This window comes from Acinonyx jubatus, chromosome E2 (genome assembly GCF_027475565.1).
Source record: "Acinonyx jubatus isolate Ajub_Pintada_27869175 chromosome E2, VMU_Ajub_asm_v1.0, whole genome shotgun sequence".
Lineage (NCBI taxonomy): Eukaryota > Metazoa > Chordata > Mammalia > Carnivora > Felidae > Acinonyx > Acinonyx jubatus.
In genome coordinates this window covers 59,205,047-59,225,826 of record NC_069396.1, presented here as the reverse complement: position 1 = coordinate 59,225,826, position 20,780 = coordinate 59,205,047, and the positions used below count along the sequence as shown (strand labels likewise).

The window sequence follows — 20,780 nt, the reverse complement described above, 5'->3', positions numbered from 1 at the left end:
TCTTTCCTTCTGGCATCGTCATTATGTACCTGTCACACTTTTTCAGTTGTTCCATAGTCGTGAGCTTTATGAAACAAAATTTTCAATGTAAACATAAATTTGTATATAATTACCTTAATTTTTGCATTCTTTTGTACATGGTGAGGTTTGAAAGATACAGAGTGGAGTCTTGAATCATTTCCCTCCCACGTATCACTCCCAAACTGTTTTCTTTCCGTTTCCTATTCTATAATGCTTGTTACCCTTTCTAAAGTTGAAGTTTCTCAATGAGCCACCTGGTTTGAAGATTACATGATGAAAAGATGACCTCAAGCAAGAAATCCTACCAGCAGACTGCCTTTGGACCTGAACTGCAACTCTTCCGTGGTCCCCAGCCTGTTGGCCTGCTCGGTAGATTTTCCACTTGCCGGGCCATCACAAATGCTTTAGCTAATTCTTTAAAACACATATCCACCCCCAGCCCTCCACACCTCTCTCTACACACACACCCTGATGCTTCTCTGGAGAGCCCAATACACCACAGAACTGAACACTTAAAAATGGCAAGATAGTAAATTTTATGTGTACTTTACACAAAAAATTTTGTAAATGCTTTAGAAACTTTTATGATACAAAGATATAGCTTAAAGACACTACTAGAAAAAAAGAAGCCAAACAAGAATTTTCCAAGAAAGGTGTTTCAGATGGTTCAAGATTTTTTATTGATAATGAATTCATATAAAACTGAATTTAAATTTATTTTATCTAAACTTCATTTTCCATTCTAAACAACTCTTATACTCAGTGATTATTAGCACCTTTGTTGTTTATGAACAGTGCAGCTCTAATACATAACACAGAGCCTTGCCGGTTATCCAGTGCCATGCTTCTGCACACACAACATGGACAATACTAAAAATACATATATGCACTTAGTAAACACAGCTATACAAGAGTAAGCGTAGGATTCTATTTATATAAAATTCTAGAAAATGCAAATGACAGTGCCCACCTGGGGATAGCAAGTTGCGTAGGACTGGGAGAGAGAGAGTACAAGGGGCCGATGGAAACTATATATAGGGGTTATGGATTATTCATTATGGCTCTGGCAATGCTCCCATTGTGCATACATATATGAAAATATATCCTACACCTTCAATAAATGCAGTTTAACATATGTCAATACCTCCATAAAGCTGTTAAGAAATAAAGATACCATATAAAATCTGGATCTCCTCTTCCTCCCGAAATATCACATCTGGCAAAGCTGTACTGACTGCATTGACACACTCCCCAATATCTTATTAACTCTGATTCTTTCTCAAAACAGAAGGAAATGCTGACAAATGAGGAAACTATGCTAAGCAAAATAAGCCAGTCACGAAAAGACACATACCGTATGATTCCACTTACATGAGGTCTCCAGAGCAGTCAAATCCATAGAGACACAGTATAAAAACATAGCTGCCAGGTGTGGGGGGTGGCGGGTAGAAGCTTGTCTCGTGGGTCTAGTTTCAATTTTGCCAGATGAAAGGAATTCTGGAAATAGGTTGCACAAATGTGTGAAATTTTTAACACTACTAAGTGCACAGAGAGAGGGTAAGCTGTGCTAGGTGTGCACAACACACATGTAAAATAAAGAACTATATTACAGTGGTTCCCAGGGATAAATGAGAGCCGGTATTTGGCTGAAGTCTTTCCCCCTTTGCAATGTTCTCTGGTGTGAACTTTTGGGGGCCAAAAGAGGTTGGACTTTTAGATGAACAAACGCCCGTATTTGTTGCACAGATAAGATGTTCTTCCATTGTGAATTCTCTGAAGTGGAATGGGGCTGGAGTTGCACCTAAAGACCACACTGACTACACTCCAAGGTCCTCCTCCAGCGACTTCTTGATGTCTAATGAATGGTGAACTGCACCAAAACAATTTCCCACGTTCACTACCCAGTAAAACCTTGGATTGTGAGTAACTTGTTCTGCAACTATTGCTCAAGACTAGCAAATACTTCTCATGAATTTTAACTTGATAAACGAGCTACGTCTTGCAATACAAGTAGTAAGTGACGCCGAACATCCCATGATCACAACTGGGCCAGTGGTTCTTGAAATTCGCTTTGATATATGGGTGCTCCGGATTGCAAGCATGTTTCTGGAAGGAATTATACTCTCAAACCAAGGTTTTACTGTACTTCTAAGGTGCTTCTCCAGGGTAATGAGCTTAAAGTGGTACCTAAAAGATTCACCATATTCTCTGCATTTACAAGTTGCTTTACGAGTGTAATTCTCCACTAATGGGTTGGAGTTGTATCTAAAGCCTTCTCCACATTTATGGTGCTCATAGATCTGTCTTCATTGTGGATTTTCTGGTGATGAACGAGGTGGGACTTTCTAATGAAGGCCTTCTGACATTTGCCACACTCATACGGCCTTTCTCCAGTGTGGATTTTCTGATGCTCAACAAGTATATGCTTGTGGCTAAAGGCTTTCCCGCATTCGCTGCACTCATAAGGCCTCTCTCCAGTGTGATTTCTCCAGTGTTTAATAAGGTTGGAGTTGTACCGAAAGAACTTCCCACACACGCTGCACTCATAAGGCCTTTCTCCAGTGTGAACTCTCTTATGTCTAATGAGTCTGCAGTGGTACCTAAAGGATTTCCCACATTCGCTGCACTCATAAGGCCTTTCCCCAGTGTGATTTTGCCAATGTTTCATGAGTTTGGACTTGTACCTAAAGAATTCCCCACACAAGCTGCACTCATAAGGCCTTTCTCCAGTGTGAACTCTTTGATGTCTAATGAGCGTAGAGGTGTACCTAAAGAATTTCCCACATTCCCTGCACTCATAAGGCCTTTCTCCAGTATGAACCCTCTGATGTTTAATGAGTGTGGAATTGTACCTAAAGAACTTGCCACATTCATTGCACTCATAAGGCTTTTCTGCAGTGTGAACTCTCTGATGCCTAATGAACGTGGAGCTGTACCTGAAAAATTTCCCACATTCGCTGCATTCATAAGGCCTTTCTCCAGTATGAACCCTCTCATGTCGTATGAGTCTATAGTTGTACCTAAAGAATTTTCCACATTCTCTACATTCATAAGGCCTTTCTCCATTGTGAAGTTTCTGATGTTTCATGAAGTTGGCATTGTACTTAAAGAATTCCCCACATTTGCTACATTCATAAGGGCTTAATCCAGTGTGAACTCTCTGGTGACTAACGAGTGTGGAGTTGTACCGAAAGAATTTCCCACATTCACTGCACTTAAAAGGCCTTTCTCCAGTGTGGATTTTCTGGTGCTGAACAAGGTGGAACTTTCTAATGAAGGCCATCCCACATTTGCTGCACTCGTAAGGTCTTACTCCAGTGTGGATTTTCTGGTGCTCACCAAGTACCTGTTTTTGCCTGAAGGCCTTCCCGCACTGAATGCACTTGTAATCACTCTGTCCGCTTTCAAAGGCCTCCCCGCACTCGGGGTCCCTGTGTGGTTTCAATGCACTGCAAGGGGTCAGGTGCTGGGGCAGGCCTGTGCCGGCCGGAAAGTCCTTTCCGTCTTTGCAGCACGTGCAGCTACTCTCTGCCACGTGAACACTGTCGTTCGTTGCAGAGGAAGGCCTCCCCTCCTCCCTTCTAGAAAACTGGTCTTCAATCCATTCCTTTTGGTTTGCCCCACAAATATATAGTTCCTGATCAGAGTACATTCCATCCTGCTCAGCCGAGGGCAACATGTCTTTCTCACACTGGGCCTCCTGGACGGAAGAGTCTGGCTTTGGAGTCCTGACCTGTGATGCCTCCTCGTCCTGTGCTCCATGCCAACAACCTGTAAGCAGAGAAATGCTGGTCAATCGCAGGCCGACTTTGGGACGAGACAGCCTCATCGGGAATTCGTGTCGGACACACCCACGAATGAAGCCATGGGACTGCTCACGGGCCAAGGGGCCTCGAGACGGTGAGACGAAGGCCCGCTGTGCAGAGCTCAGACTGGCCAGTGCCCACGATGGGACAGCCCTGACTCTGGGGAAGGACACAAGGGGGGGGGGGGGGGCTGTCTAAGTCCATGCGGGCTACTATGACAAAACACCACAGACTGGGTGGCTTATTATAAACAACAGCGATTTATTTCTCACAGTCCTGGAGGCTGGATCAGGGTGCCGGCATGGTGGGGTGAGGGTCCTCTTCCAGGCTGCCAACCTCTCACTGTGTCCTCACATAGCTCAAGGGGCTAAGGGATCGGTGGGGTCTCTTCTACAAGGGCACTAACTCCACCCATGAGAGCTCTGCCCTCACGACCGGGGCGCCATCTCCTAACACCACCACGCTGGGCACGAGGTTTGCAACACAGGAATCAGTGGTGGGGGGTGAGAGCACAAACACTTAAAACACAGCAGGTGGTGTGTAGGGAGGGGACGCAGGGATTCAGGTCACTCCTGGGCAAAGGGCTATGTCTGCTGGTGACTGGTGAGCACTGTGTAGGAAACGGTAGACAGACTAGAAATACCTACCTAACCACAACAGAGACACTGTAATTCAAAACTATTTAAGGATACACACAGACCTCACAATATCCTACGTACAGTCGGATGTTGGAGAGCCTGTGAAGGCAGTGATGAGACAGAATTAGAGGTGAAGGCTAACAGGTGTTGGATTGTGGCAGAAAGGGGATCAGAATTCAGAGTAGAAGTGAAAATGGGAAAGAAAAGGTAGAAATGAGGTCTGGTGGGGTGCCTGGTTGGCTCAGTTGGCTAAGTGTTCAACTTCAGTTCAGTTCATGATTTTGCACTTCATGGGTTTGAGCCAGTGTCGGGCTCTGTGCTGACAACTCAGAGCCTGGACCCTGCTTCAGATTCTGTGCCTCCCCCTCTCCCTGCCCTGCTCGCACTCTGTTTCTCTCTCTCTCAAAAATAAATAAATGTTAAAAAGAAAAGAAAAGAAAAGAAAAGAAATGAAGTCTGGCCTGTCCTGACACCAAACGATGGTGGACCAAGGACAGATTCCCAGCTCTGACACACATCTTTCCCCAGTCCCATGGCACCAGGGCCACATGCTTTTGAGTGCCTCTTGCCACTGATGTAGTAATGCCGGCCTATTAGGTACCCAGGGTCCTCCCCATGGCTCAAGGTGAGCACTGATGTGGCACCTGAAACAGGCCAGGCCTCAGTGAAAGAAAGGAAAAGGAATGGCCAGCACATGACCAGAGCAACTCAACACAGGACATCTGACATCTTAAAATTCCAAGAACTTCACAGGAGACACTGTAGAAACAACCCAGTGTGCCCTCAAATTAGTAACTAGGTTGGTGCCTGCCATTCCTGGCACAGGCAGGAGGACCCAAGAAATGTCAGCAGGAGGAAGGGGGAAAGCCTGGGGCACCACGGTTCCAAGCATCTAGACTAAGTGACCACATCAGGGACAAGCCAGGTCTGAGGGATCTCTCAGACAAACGTGAACATCTCTGACTTCTGAGCCCTGGGACCTGCTGGGGAGGAGTGGGTGCAGGGCACACAGCCCAGTCCTGCCAGGAGACCAGGAGAGGAGGAAGGACCCTTGGTCTTGCGGGAAGGACAGAGCTACCCCTGGGGAAAAGGGGCAGAACAGAGCCCAGCCCAAGACGCGGGGCTCAGTGTGAGGGCCTTACCTAGGGAGGACAGAAGCGCCAAGTTCTCCATCATCACAGCACGGTACAGGAGTCTCTGAGCTCCATCAAGGAGGCCCCACTCTTCCTGGGAGAAGTGTATGGCCACGTCCTCAAAGACCACGCGGCTCTGCCAGAATTGGATTGGTTTGGCTCATGAACAGCTTCTTAGGTTGACTGTGTCCTGAGAATTCTGTATTTATCTATTGGCCATCCACTAATTACAGGGCTAAACTGACGGTCAAATCCGTTTGGATCTCCTGATACCCAGAGCCCACACTCTGAGCCACCTCCTTCACTGACTCACACAAGTCAACACCACCCCTGCCCCCCGCCCTCAATCAACCAGGGCCAGGTACCAGACAACCAGGGCCATCTCTTGTACCCCAGATACACTAAAATTATACAGAATAGCCATCCCTAAGCTTTTCGCCCTACCCTTCCTGCATTTCTCCCACAAAGTCAAATAAACTCTGCTACAATGATTCCCTTTGCCGGTGGTTATGCCTCCTAACCAAATCTGATGCTCCCGTGTGGCTCTGTGTTACACGGTGTGCTCCCACCTCCTCGACAAATAGAATAAAAAACCTTTCAGCGTCATCGGTCTCCACATCATCGCTTGCCCGCTTCCGTGAACTGAAATCCTGTGAGTGCCATTCCTGATACACTTCTCTCCCCTGGACCTTCGGTCCTCCCCCACACACATCCATCCCTGCTCACCCTCCTCCCCGACTTCCCAACGTCGAAGACTCACCAACTGCTGGCGGCACTGGCGCCTGCTCTCGTTACCACTGATCGCCGTGTTCAGAGCACAGCATGAAGGGAGGAAGACCCCACGTAGCCTGTGGGCTCAGCGATGTGGGCCTCTCCCCATCTCCCGCTGGCCAGTTTCCCTGGGGATCCCTGGGTCTGACTCTCCAGTGAACTCGGACTCGTCCCTTTCCCTTAAGCACCTGGAGCTATCCACACTCCTCTTTACCTGCATATCGCTCCTGGGACTCCTCTCCCTCCCAACGCTGACCCCTCCACAGACACCCCCCAGACACCCCGGGCCCACGCTGGCATTTCCTTCACTTCCCCAGAGGCCATTCTGCACATGGAACCCAGGCAGTGCATGGAGATGCATCCAGGATCCAATTCAGGCCCAGTTCTGCCCCTGAACACAGGGAGTCCCCAGGTCCCCCAGCGCCAGGCCAGCCTCCAGCCTTGCTTTAAAGGTCCCCCTGCCAGGCCCTGCTTCTTGCTTCATCCTCAGCCACCCTGCCCACGTGAGGACCTCACATACCTTCAGCCCCTGCACCTTCTCTATTCCACCCACTGCCCCATAACCAACTGTCCCATAAGTAATCAGAACCTCCCTGTCTCCTTTGAAGGCCAGGGACACTCATGTCGCACCCACACACCCATCCACGTTAGGTCTGGCAGCTCTTCAAGCTGATCCACCGCCCCCTTAACATCTAGCTCATGTGCACGCCGGTCTCAGAAGACTTTCTCGCTCCTACCCCACCATCTCTCCCTCTCTGTTCTGTCTCTGTCTCTCACACACACTCACACACAGACACTCTGATTCCTCAGCTTTAGGGGGCCTGGAACCCCACCCAGGTGCCCAATCAAGGAACCCCGTACTCAGGCCACACCCTTTGTCCCATCCCTGCCCCCCTAATGGCATCGCCCCCATGACCTAGCGATGCTACCTCCCGGAGCTGGTCCACAGCTCCTCCGAGCCCACACCCAGCCCCCACACTGCGGCTGCTTCCAACCTGAATCTATCCCCGGAGCTCCAGACCTCCGTGTCAAAGTGCCCACGTGACCCCTCCCCTTGGGGCCCCTGGAATATCTGAGACTAGAGAAAAATGAAGTCTTCACATTCCACCTGGAAAGTCCTCATACAGCTGACTTCCTCCATTTTAGTTGAAGCACCCATCCTTGCAAACAAGGCCAAAAACCCGGGCACCCCAACCCTTCCCTCTATCCCACCTCCTCATCTCCCCGAGTCTCTCCATCACAAAATATGAGCAGCCCTGATTCAAAATACACCCAGAAACCAGCGGCTCCTCTACTTCCACAGCCACCGCTCCCATGTAGCCACAGCACTCACCCACACTGTCACCCGGGGCCTCCCTACCTTCACCCACACCCCCTCCCCCCTGTGTTTTCCACTCCGCAAAGGGAGCCTGTTAAAATTGGGGTCACACCACCTTCCTCTTCTGTTTCAAACCTTCCCTGCTTCCCACCAACCTCAGATTGGAGACCCCAAACCCCAGCTGTCACTGAAGGTCTGGTACCCGTGCACCCCTACCTACCCCCAACCTGGCTTCCCATTCTCACCAGGTATGAGAGACCTGTAGTTTCCCCAACATCCCAGCTAAGTCGCACCTACAGGCATGTGAACATTCTGAATCCTGCGGCCAGGATTCCCTGCCACGTCTTACCACATCACTTGCTAGAAACGGGAACCCCTCCACATACAATCTAATACCAAATGTAGGATCCCGGGCCTGAGGGAAGCACATGGTCCTCAGGCTCAAGAGAGCGAGGACAGGAGAAGGCTCCTGTGACAGGCACTGCCACTCCCTGGGGGCATATACACAGCATGCCAAAACTACCTGGGTGACAATCGGGATGGCTGAAAGGTGCGACACCCTCCACTCACCTGCACGGGGTCCATAAGCATTTCTGCCACCGCCATGGGACCCTATGGGAAGGAGACAGGAGACCATGAAAAATGGGTAACCGTGGAAGGATCTTATGAACTGAGCTGGACCACCAGCTGTGCCCTGCCCTGGAGCAAAGTGATCTCAGCCTCATGGTCTAAGTTCAGCTCCTCAAAAAACAGGTTGCCTCTTATGGATGGGGTAACTGAGCATCCATGGGAAACCCTGAGCATCCCTGAGCCTAAGGGGGAAAAGTGCTTATGGGGATAAGAATGCTTTCAACCTCATTGGGTTCATATTGGTACCGAAACGTCAGGAGTACATACTATGTAACAGATCTTACTGTCCATAGAATCCAGTTTTGTGGATTTTCAGGGCAAATGAAGTGTTAGGATTTTGAAATTTAAGGTCTTTAGGTGTACTGCTTTTTATGATTTCAGGAAATGTACATCAAACTTTATACTGTAAACAGATTAAAATTAATCTCAAATAAATTACGCAGTGTTTGCATAAGTTTAACTTGTTAAATAGGTTCATTTCTAATTATCTACCCATGTATACATATTTAGAAGACTTTTTTTAATGTTTTATTTAGAGACAGAGAGAGAGAGTGAGCAGGGGAGGGGAGGAGAGAGAGCGAGACACAATCCAAAGCAGGCTGCAGGGTCCGAGCTATCAGTACAGAGCCCGACAGGGGGCTGGAACTTACAAACCGCGAGATCATGACGTGAGCCGAAGTTGGATGCTTAACCGACTGAGCCACCCAAGTGCCCCATACATATTTAGAAGAATGTTAATTAGTGCTTAAGTCAACAAATTTTTTATACATTCTTACGTTGGCCAGTTGTAGGAAAAGGCTGGGTACGCAGACAAGCTGCGGGTCCACACAGCGACAAGAACTGTTGCTACTTAATCCTCAGAAGGGGGCTTGTTGGAGGCCCTGGACCGGACAGCGGCTCATCCCACTGGCCCTGAGGGGTAGGGGTGACAAGCATGCCCTGTGTGGGACCCCGCCACTCCATCAGCCTGGAGGACATTTCCCTTGCTCCACAGAGAGTGGTCCTGAGGGTCGGCTGAGCCCACAGGTGTAGAGTACACACACTGCCCCACCGAAGGGCAGTTCCTCACCCCACCAAGGCCTCCCTTCCTAGAGATGCAGAAGGATCTCTCCTACAGCAAATCTCTTTTCCGGAGGAAGCATCAGGGATGCCAACTCTCAGCCCTCAACTCCCTCATCATCTGAAATCATCTTAAGACCCCCTCCTTGGTCGGGTCCTCAGGCCAGGCTCTGGAGCAGTGCACACCCTCCACACCTCGGACAGCTCCAGCCCAGCTCCCTTCCCCGTCCTCCAGACCCTCACTTCTACAGACCCACGTCATGTCTCCACCCTCAGATATCTCAGCATCAACATGTCCAAACCGAACTCATGATCTCCCCGAAACCTGCCCGCTGGGCTCGCTTCCCCACCTCCGTTCTCTCAGACGTTCAGGCAAGGAAGCCCTGACCTGGTCCTTCACTCCCCACTTGTGCTCACAGCTACAGGCGACGCAGCAGGAAACCCCGTCGGCTCTGTTGCCCGACTCTGCAGAATCTCCTCGCATCTCCCTCCACGGCCACCGCCCTGGCCCAACCTCCACCATGACTGCCCGGGGTGGTTCCTCAGCAGCCTCCCCGTCCTGCTCTCCCCTATCCTAACCTATCTCTGGGCGCGCACCTCCCACCCCCGCCCTGGACCCCTGACCCCGGAAGATCCCAGCCGCGCACGCCGCCCCTGCAGGCGACACTCCGCCCCGACCCCTGGGCCTCCGGCCCCGACTCAGGAGCCCCTGCGGGCCCTCCTACGCCCCACCGCAGGGGCGGGACCGGGACCCCGAACCAGGACGCCCTCTGCTCCCGCCCCGGGGGCCTGACTGCGGGGAGCCGAGCGGGCGGGGAGAGGAGGGGCGGGGCGGGCGGCCGAGGGCGCGGGGGTCGCAGCACCCACCTGCGCCGGCTTCACCGGCGCGGCCTCGGCCTCCGACCAGTGTGAAGAGCGGGGCGGGACGCGGCGGGCGACCGGACGGGGGCGAGGGCGCCTCGCAGCCGCCTCAGCGATGAGGACAGCGACTCTCTCCGCGCTCTCCCACTCCGTCACCTCTGCGCCAACCAACCGCCTGAGAAGCCCTGAACCCGTGAAACCGAGAGCAACTAAAACGACACGGAGAGTGGACGCCGGAAGTCTCGCCCCCCACCCAGTGCGCACGCATGCCAACGTCACCCTCTCGTGTCTTCATTGGCTCAGCCGCCGCCGACGCGCACCGCAGACTTATGGGTAATGTGGTTATCCGCCGCCACCACCAACTCGCACCGTGCCAGACTAACGCCCTCCTCCCTGCTAGCGGACGAAGGGCCGGAGGCTAGTGGGGGCGCTGGGAAATGGAGTTCCGCTGCTCCGAAGGAGGGGCGGGGGGGGGGGGGAGGTGTCTTCGCCTGCTTTTAAAGGGGACGGACCCAGATTTCTCAGCGCACAGTCCAGCAGTCACAGAAAGGTTAGGGACCTGTTACTTCATATGCTACGATGCAAGGGAGGTTCCCAAAAGCTACAATGCAAAGGGACACACCACATCAGGACAACGGGTCCACTCAGCGCTGCCAACTACCTCGTCGCTTTTCAAATACAGGCTGAATCTCTGGAGTCTGTTTTAATGAGCCTTGTATTTGTCCCAGGACAAGAAAGAAAAGGCTTCGGACAGAGCCATGGAGGGGAAGGTGGGGGCAGCATGATGGGGCAGCGCCCAGGTGGGGAGAAAGGGCCAAGCTCTGCCTCGGTTTCCTGGAAAAACCTCTTTCCTGCCTGTGCAGTCAGTCACTGGTTGTGTTTGAACCCAGTGAGTAACACAGTTCTTCAAATACTACTGCTTCTGAGACATTTTTCAATTTCAAATTAAGAATCTGAAATCTGGAAAGAATAGTAACTTAATACACGCCATCTTCTGCCAGGACGGTGTGGCCCCTTCCGTAAGTCGAGACACCCGTAAGAAAGGAGCAGCCTGTCTTACAAAGGTGACGGATCCACTCTCCTGTCCTTGCTGGGAAGTGATTCTCATTTCACCTGAAATTCTACCACTGGTGTCCTTACAGGACGTCGAAATCATCTGTGAAAAACACTTGTGAAACGGAAATTACTGAAAGGTATTAATAATGATCAGTTATTCAAAGAGAGCAGCAGAAATACAGCTGAGGAGACATAACTTGTTCACATTAAAAAAAAAAAAAAAAAAAAAAAAAGGAAAATTGAGATCTTAAGGAAGTTTGCCAGAACGTGAAATCTGAAAAGCCAGAGAATGAAGCTACGCTTATGGCTCTGCTTGAATCTGGCCACACTCAGGTTTTTGTCTTTTTTATACTTGAAAACGAGGCTATTAACCGCTTGGAGAGAGAGAGAGAGACACACTATTTTGAAAGGCTGGCCTAGATGGTGAAAATGAACAGGGAAACTGTGCTGTGGGGGGTGTATTTACGTATCTGAGATGCACAGTATGCACCCACTGGGTTTCAGGCTCTCCAGTAGGTGCACGGGACACATCGGGGAGAGAGCTGCCAGCTGCTCTCTGTGTCCCGACTGTTCTGTTTTTCTCCATTTGTCCCTTTAGCGTTCATCTGAAGGCCAAACTAACAAAGGTGTGTACTCCTCTCTTCCTAGTCAGTTTTACAGGTTTGCAGAGCTCCTATTACAAACAGCTCAAGAACCAGCCCTAATGTGTGTTTCTGCTTCCTGCCCCACAAAGCATGTCCCCACCTGGGGACTCCCTGACACATCAGTCATAAAGGCATAATCTCAGTGCCCCCTCCCGCCCTGTCCTTCCTGCAGGTGACATGGTTTTGTGCAGACCTCCGAGGTGTGCCAGGCATCTTATTTCTGGGTATGTAGAGTGTAGCTAAGCTACTTCCTGGTGTCACTGTCTCAGCATCCATTTTGTTCGGCCAAGCAGCCTGCAGGGGACTTTACACTGACATCCACTTCCTCATGGAAGTACATGCCCTGGATTACAGCCTGAAGAGTCACAAGCAAATGTAAGTTCCTGACAGGACTTCCCAAAGGCCCTTGTAATGACCCCACCACTCAGCACCCTGTGCGGTACTTAATAAATGTTAAGCTACCAGTCACAACACAGGAGACTGTTGAGTAGCACAACTTGCCTTCCAATGGCATCGACCTCTCCACGTTGCACTCAGTCACCTTTATAAAGACAGACCCTGGCGCAATTCAAAGACATGTCCTGTGTTTAATGATTTGGTCTTGATTCCTATACTGATTTTGTCAGGACACCCTAAATATCTGTATTCAGGTTTTTATAATACGTTACTTAAAAAGTCAGTAGTTAGGAACTTGATTAGTTACTAGCACCTTCTGTAATTTTTGCTCAAACTTCCCACTTAAGAGCAACCAGAGAAAGTCAAATATGTACACTTAACAAATCACACAGGATCCCCACTTCTACTTACCCCACCCCCACCCTGCCACTGCACCCTCACACCAGCATCCTACAACCAGGGCACTCCTGAAACCTTACCTTTTTTCCATTACAGAGCATTCCCCCTCTTCTGTGTGCCTCTAACTTTCTCCCAAAAGCAGGAGGTGGTAAACACACAGATATTATTTATAAAGATTAGAACAAAACTCACTGGAATAGAAAAAAGAAAAACACTAGAGGGGCACCTGGGTGGCTCAGTCAGTTAAGCGTCCGACTTCGGCTCAGGTCATGATCTCATGGTTTGTGAGTTGGAGCCCCGGGTTGGGCTCTGTGCTGACGGCTCAGAGCCTGGAGCCTGCTTTGGATTCTGTGTCTCCCTCTCTCTCTACCCGTCTCCTACTCCCACTCTGTCTCTCTCTCTCAAAAATAAACACTTAAAAAAAAGTTTTAATTAAAAAAAAAGGAAAAAACACTATAAAAATTGATGAAAATAAAAAGCTGGTTCTTTCAAAAAAGTATTGAAATTGATAACTTTAGGTAGGTCAAGAACATAAGAGCAACTAAGGAAACCAGGTATGAAGGGGAAATATGGTTACTGACCCTGCAGAGATTAAGAGCATCATAAGGAAATATTATGGGCAACTTTACCCATCAAATTTAAACAATTTACAGGAAATGTACAAATTCCTTAAAAGATGATTAAATATGACATAAGAGGAAAATCTAAAGAGAACTACGGGTAATAGTAACTGAAAATCTTCCCACAAGGAAATCCCAAGCCCAGATGCCTTCAGTAGGGAATTCTACCATTTAAAACAAGAAATGCCACTAGTCTTCACAAATCCTTCCAGAAAATAAAGAAGAAGCATTTCCTAACTCATTCTATGAGGTTAAGATTCTTTTGATCTCAAAGTGAGATAGAGACAACACAAGAAAACTACAGACCAATTAACCCTTATCTATAAAGATATCAGATACATGAAAATTATCAGAAAAGGGCATCTGGGTGGCTCAGTAGGTTAAGCATCTGACTCTTCATTTCGGCTCAGGTCATGCTCTCACAGTCATGAGATTAGGCCCTGCACTAGGCTCCATGCTGGGCTTGGAGACTGCTTGGGATTCTCTCCCTCTCTCCCTAATCCTTCCCTGCTCATACATTCTCTTTCTCTCTCAAAATAAATAAACATTAAAAAATGTATGAAAATTATCAGAAAATCTGATTTTGCTGCATATCTTGAGAATATTACATCATGAGCAAGTGGGATTTGTCTGGGGAATGCAAGATGGGTTGATTTAACATCTGAAAATTAAAATTAATGGAATACACCATATGAAGAGAATAAGAGACACACACACACACACACAAAACCACCACATACATGATCATCTCAACAGATGCAAAAATTGAAACTCAGAGCCCAGAAATAGGTCAACACAAATACCATCCACCTATCTCTGACAAAGAAGCAAGGACAACTCCATGGAGAAAGGATAATCTTTTCAAAGTGTGGTGCTAGAAGTGAAAAGCCACAAGTAAAAACAATGAATCCATATACAGAACTTTCACTTTTCACAAAATTTCACTCAAAATAGGTTATAGATCTAAGTTTAAAATACAAAACTTTCTGACCACTAGAAGATACCATAGGAGAAAACACGTGACCTTATGCTTGGTGGTAAATTTTGAGATACGACATCAAAATCACAATTTATTAAGAAAAATGGGATAAGCTGCAGTTGATTAAAAAAATGTCTTCATGGGGCGCCTGGGTGGCTCAGTGGGTTGAATATCCAACTCTTGATTTCAGCTGAGGTGGCGATCCCAGGGTCATCAGATGGACCTCAATGGAGCCTGGCTTCAGGCTCCGTACTGTGTGTGGAGCCGGTTTAAGATTCTCTCTCCCTCCACCCTACCCTGCTAGTGCGCTCCCTCTCTCTCCCTCCCTCTCAAAAAAAAAAAAAAAAAGTCTTCTCCATAAAAGACAAAGTTAGGGAAATATGAAAAAAAGCTCAACATTTGTCATTAGAAAAATGAGATGGGGCGCCTGGGTGGCTCAGTCAGTTGAGCGTCCGACTTGGGCTCAGGTCGTGATCTCACAGTTCATGAGTATGAGCCCCGCATCGGGCTCTGTGCTGACAGCTCAGAGCCTGGCGCCTGCTTCTGAGTCTGTGTATCCCTCTCTCTCTGCCTCATCCCCACTTATGCTCTGTCTATCTCTATCTTAAAATAAAAGAAACACACATTAAAAAAAAAGAAAAAGAAAAATGAGATAAAAAACAACAAAATTTTAAAAATTACATTCCATTATGTATCTACTTGAATGGCTAAAATCGAAAATAATGACATCATCAATGCCTGGAAACAAAAACTCTTATTCTTGCTTGTGGAAAATAGTAATAGCACAGCACTTCCGGAGTGCAGCTTGGCAGTTTCTCATAAACCTAATATACTGTGACCATGGAATGTGGGAATCATGCTTCTTGGCATATACACAAACGAGCTGAGAAGTTACGTTCACACAATAACGCCACTTGGATGTACAGCATGTTTATGCATAAATGCCCAAACCTGTAATCAAGATGTCTTTACAAAGGAAAATGAATAAACAAATTTTGGTACATTCATACAAGCAAGATTACTCAGTGATTAAAGAAAATATGCTATCAATTTGAAAATACACAGAGGAAACTTAAATGCATAATACTAAATGAAAGAAGCCAACTGGAAAGGCTACGTGGAGCAGATGATTCCAACTGTAGGACATTCCAGAAAAGGCAAAACTGTGGATAATAAAAAAGATCAGTGGTTACAGAGGGAACAGACAACCCAGGATGGGAACAAATATTTGCAACCTATATATCCATCTGCTGCAGGGTTAGTCTCCAAAATCTGTAAAACTCCTACAACTCAATGGTAAAAAGCTAACAACTGGATTTAAAAAAAAATTTTTTTTAATATTCATTTATTTTTGAGAGAGACAGACAGAGTGCAAGCAGGGGAGGGGCAGAGAGAGAGGGAGACACAGAATCCGAAGCAGGTTCCAGGCTCTGAACTGTCAGCACAGAGCTCCACGCAGGGCTCGAACCCATGAAGAAGATCATGACCTGAGCCTAAGTCGGAGGCTTAACCGACTGAGCCACCCAGGCGCCCCTAATAACTGGATTTTTTCAATGGGCAAAGGACTTGAACACACATTTCTCCAAAGACATACAAATGGTCAACAGGTATATGAGAAAATGCTCATCACCACTGATCATCGAGTAAATGCAAATCAAAACCGCAATGAGCTATTGCCTCACATGTGACAGGACAACTATTAGCAACAAAGCAAAACACAGTCTTGCCAATGACGTGGGAAAGCGGAACCCTTGTGCACTGTCGGTGGGACCGCAAAGTGGTCCAGCTGCTGTGGAGCACATGATGGATGTTCCTCAGAAAAACTAAAAAGAGAGTTACCATAGTGGATATCAAAGTCATAATAATAATACTAATAACAATAATAAAAGTAATAAATCCGAGGACTTGGAGAAACTGGAATCCTGTGCACTCTTGGTGGGCATATGAAATGGGTACAGAAATATGTAAACAGTTCTGCAAAATATTTACACCAAACCAGCACTTTCACTTCTGAGTATTTACCTATAAAGAACGGAAGGGTCTCAAACGGTCTCAAAGGGACCTTGGTACACTCACGCTCATAATATTATACGTAACAGTCAATCACTGCGCTAAGTCCTTTTCCAGTGTGAACTCTTCGATGCCCAGGAGCGTGGAGCTGCATCTCAAGAACTTCCCAGGATGGCTAAACTCCAAAGGACTTTCTTTGTTCAGTGTGAATTCCCCAGGGTCTAGTGAATGTGAACACCTAAGGAATCTCCAACACGCCTAAGGCCATTCTCCTGTGTGAACTCACGCAACTGAGGTTAGAGCTATACTTAAAAGCATTCCCACATTTGGGGCACTCAGAAGGCCTTTTTCCAGGGAAACTCTCCTGTTTAATGAGATTGGCATACACCCCTGGAATTTTCTACCTAAGGCCTTTATCCAGTTTGATTCCCTCAAACAAATTTATGTTTGAGGAAGAAGGCGTTCCTATAGTCACTGCACTCATACAGCCATTCCCCAGTGTGGGTTTTCTCACAATCAACAAATATACATTTGTAGCTGAAGCTTTTCCCACATTCACATTTCTAACAATTTTGTCCACTTTTTTTTTTTTTAAATAAGCTCCATGCCTAAGGTGGGGATTGAAGTCCCAACCCTGAGATCAAGAGCTGCACGCTTGGGGGGGGGCGCCTGGGTGGTTCAATCAGTTAAGTGTCTGATTTCAGCTCAGGTCACGATCTCATGGTTCATGGGTTCAAGCCCACCGTTGGGCTCTGTGCCGACAGCTCGGAGCCTGGATCCTGCTTCGGATTCTGTGTCTCCCTCTCTCTCTCTCTCAAGAATAAATAAACATTAAAAAAAAAAATTTTTTTTTTTATACTTGTATGCTCAGGGCACCTGGGTGGCTCAGTCACTTAAGCGTCTGAGTCTTGATTTCAGCTCTGCACTTCACTTCAGACTCTGCACTGACAGCTCAGAGCCTGCTTTGGGTTTTCTCTCTCCCTCTCTCTCTCTGCCCCTCCCATGCTCTCTCTCTCTCTCAAAATAAATACATAAACTTAAAAAAAAAAAAAAAAAGAGTTACATGCTCTGGGGCGCCTGGGTGGCTCAGTCGGTATTTGACTATTGATTTCCCTCATAGTTCATGGGATCAAGCCCTGTGTCAGGCCCTGTGCTAACAGTGTGGAGCCTGCTTGGGATTCTCCCTCCCTCCCTCCCTCGCTCCCTCTCTCTCTCTGCCCTTCCCAGGCTCAATCGCACACATGCTCGTGAGCACACGCTCTCTCTCAAAATAAACTTTAAAAAAAAAAAAAAAAGAGTTGCATGCCTTACTGACTGAGCCAGCCAGGTGCCCCAATTTTGTTCACTTCTAAAGTTCTCTGCACCCACCGAGTCCCTGTGTTGTTCCCACTCACTATGAAGGGCCTGCTCTTGGAGCCCACCTGGGCTGCCTATAAATCCCTTCACATTTTCAACGCAGATACAGATTCTGTCACATAACCTCTACAGTTCTTCACAAATGAAGGCCTCCCCTCATCGCTCCTGGAAAGTTCCGCTCTAATCTGATGCTTTTGGTGCTGGCAACACTCTCCCCCACAGGCGTACAGGCCTTGCTCGGGGTGTATACCGTCCTGTTCAGCCAAGCACAAAAGGTCTTTCAAGAGTGAGCTACACGTCTCACAGGGCTGGGCCTCCTGGAAGGACGGGCCTGGCTTTGGAGTCCTGACCTGTGATGCTCCTACAGAAACACTGTGCCCTGAAGGGGCCTCCTCGTCCCGGGCTCCATGCCAGCAACCTGTAAACAGAGAAATGCTGGTCAAGCGCACGCTGACCTTGTTGGGACGAGGCAGCCTCATCGGGAATGTGTGTTGGACACGCCCACGGATGAGGCCAGAGTACTGCTCATGGGCCAGGGGGACTCGAGACAGTGAGGCCTTCTGTGCAGAGCTCACCCTGGCCAGCGCCCATGACGGGACAGCCCTGACTCTGGGCAAGGACACCAGGGAGAGGTGAGTGCAGGGAGGAGAGGCAGACTCCGTAACTCTCCCTCTGCAAATGACTTTCAACAAGGCCATGGCTGCCAGTGACTGGTGAGCCCTGGGTAGAAGACTGTGTCCACACCCAGAAATGTTCAAGGACCATTTAAGGGTATGTGCAGACTTGCAGGCCATCTTAAGCATAGTTGAAGTCTTGGAGAGCCCTTCAAGGAGGCAATAGAAGGGAATGCGTGACAGGTGGAGGACACAGAAAGGAGCACACGGGGGACACTGAGAGCTGGAAGTCAGAGTAGAAATAACAATGCGGAAGAAAGGGTGTACATGAGGTGTGGACACTGACCCTGGATCAAAAGTGGGGGACACCAGTTTCCCAATGTGATTTGAATCCAGCTTCAACATACACCCTCACAGCTCTGATGTACTAGGCCCACGTCTGGCTGAGCATGTCCCATCCAGCCCTCAGGCACACAGGGCCATCCCTCTTACTGAAGGTGACCAGCTACGTGCGACCCGGCAGAGATCAGAGCTCGGGGAAAGACGACGCATGCCCACAACAACCCAACCCATGCCTTCCTACATTCCAGAATTACAAGAGCTTCAGAAGAGGGTCCTGCAGAATCAAGCCAGGGGTCTGCACAAGTAATGACCGTATTTGTGGCTGAGATTCCTGGCACGTGGAGGCCCCCAGAATCATAAAGAGAGAGGATGACCTCGGGCACAGAAGTTGCACTCATCTCGAGAGAGTAACGAGACAAGGGACAGGAGAGGCCACGGCAGTGTCCCTGACAGACTTTATGATTTCTGACTCCTAAGCCATACTTTTTGAGGCTTCAGGGCAGCGGAGAACGGGGCACGTGGGGAAAGGTGGTACAGGGCTCACAGCCCAGCCCTGCACCCACAACAAACGTGCCAGGAAAGGAAACAGTACCCACAGCCTTGACAAGATAAGCCCCGATGAGCCCTGGAGGGAGAGGGGGACAGAGCAACGCCCAGCTCAGGAGCACATCTGAGGGCCTTACCTAGTCATGCGCAAAGTGCAGAGCTCTCCAGCATCACACGGCAGTACAGGCATCAGAGTCTCATCGAGGAGGCCCCACTCCCCCTGGGAGAAACATCCGGCAGAGACCACACAGCCCTTGGCAATCGCGCCAGTTCAGTCCATGCAACCTCTGCGTCTAGGGTCTTCAGTCCTCCCCCCACCGCACCCTCCCCGCACCGTCCCAAAGCGGAAGAGGTGCCGGGCCAGCTGGCACTGGGCCCGCTCACTCCCTCTCACTGTGTCTGGCACAAAGTAAACAGGTGGAAAGGGAACAGGAAAGCAAGTGCTAAGCTCTGGGCCAAGCACGGGGGAGCCCCACCCCTTGGGGGTCTCGCAGATCTGGCCTCGCAGACAGCCAAAGTCCAAGTCATCTGTCTGCCATAAATGACCAGCACAGGCCCTAGAGCCAACCACTCACACTCCTCCTAGGCTGCTCGTCACTGTATGGACTGTACCTCCCGCACGTCTCCCGTCCCTCCCCTGATGTACCTATTCCCACCCGCTCTGGCTCGCGCTCCATGCATTTCCATGCTATGGTTAAGAGGCCACTGGGCACGTGACATCCAGACAGTGCACGACAAACGCACTCGGCAGTTTTCTTCCCCAGATCACCAGTCTCCTAGGACCAGAAAGCACCTGGCCCTGCTCCTTGCTTCACCCTCACCCTCCAAAGTCTACATGAGGACCTCACAGACCCTCGGCCTCTCATCCTTCTGTGCCGCAAATGCTGTCCATTCTCTCCACTCAGAGCCCAGCTATGCGGAGACCTTCACCCCGATCGTTTCAACATTCTGGATTCTGTGCCAGGACACCCCTCCGAATCCTACCCCATCTGTTCTCAGACAGGAAGTGATCCATATACTCCAGCACCGAATTTAGACCCTGAGTCTGGTGAAACCACAGGCTTTCCAGACCCAGGGAAGCAGAACAGTAGGGGCAGAGTCTCAGGAGAACGGGAGTGGCGCTGGGAAGTGGGGTTCCTGGGCTCCAAAACTAGGAGGGGCTGTGATGGGTCCAAAAGGAGCCCTACCAGACTTCCTTGAGGAGCAGTCTAGGATGTCACAGAAATGTTCACAGGGGCGCCTGGGGGACTCAGTCAGTTAAAGAGTCCGACTTCAGCTCAGGTCATGATCTTGTGGTGAGTTCGAGCTCCTGTGCTGACAGCTCAGAGCCTGGAGCCTGCTTCAGATTCTGTGTCTCCCTCTCTCTTTGCCCCACCCCTGCTCATGCTCTGTGTGTGTGTGTGTCTCTCTTCAAAATAAATAAACATTAAAAAAAAGTAAAGAAATGTTTACAAACCCATTCTTTCAAAATGTGTGAATCACAGCAAATTTCTAAAGGACACACCAATCATACATCATGGTGCCAACTAGGGACCATGAAGGCTGGGACACCCCTCACATACCTCTGCGCAGGTGCCAGAA

General features: G+C 49.0%; 1 protein-coding gene across 2 annotated transcripts; it reads right to left on the bottom strand.

Annotated features, from left to right (window-relative positions):
• Positions 1-674: 674 nt before the first annotated feature.
• LOC106989508 (zinc finger protein 548-like) lies at positions 675-10,601 on the bottom strand. 2 transcript variants are annotated; one of them, XM_053210809.1, is made up of 5 exons: positions 10,244-10,601; positions 9,094-9,229; positions 8,258-8,299; positions 5,608-5,734; positions 675-3,792 (listed from the first exon to the last, which is right to left on the bottom strand). In XM_053210809.1, exons 3-5 carry the CDS (start codon positions 8,291-8,293, stop codon positions 2,267-2,269), a joined length of 1,689 nt encoding a protein of 562 aa, XP_053066784.1. In that variant the 5' UTR covers positions 8,294-8,299; positions 9,094-9,229; positions 10,244-10,601; the 3' UTR covers positions 675-2,266. The 2 variants fall into 2 exon arrangements, with proteins under 2 accessions (XP_053066784.1, XP_053066785.1); XM_053210810.1 differs by lacking the exon at positions 9,094-9,229.
• Positions 10,602-20,780: the final 10,179 nt, after the last annotated feature.

What these genes read in the sequence shown, in the direction of transcription:
- LOC106989508 (XM_053210809.1), bottom strand. Translation starts at nt 8,293, where the DNA reads ATGGCGGTGGCAGAAATGCTTATGGACCCCGTGCAG. An exon ending in TGCTTATGGACCCCGTGCAG is followed by an intron (nt 5,735 to 8,257) that starts GTGAGTGGAGGG and finishes CAATTCTGGCAG; the next exon opens with AGCCGCGTGGTCTTTGAGGA. An exon ending in GGCGCTTCTGTCCTCCCTAG is followed by an intron (nt 3,793 to 5,607) that starts GTAAGGCCCTCA and finishes CTCTGCTTACAG; the next exon opens with GTTGTTGGCATGGAGCACAG.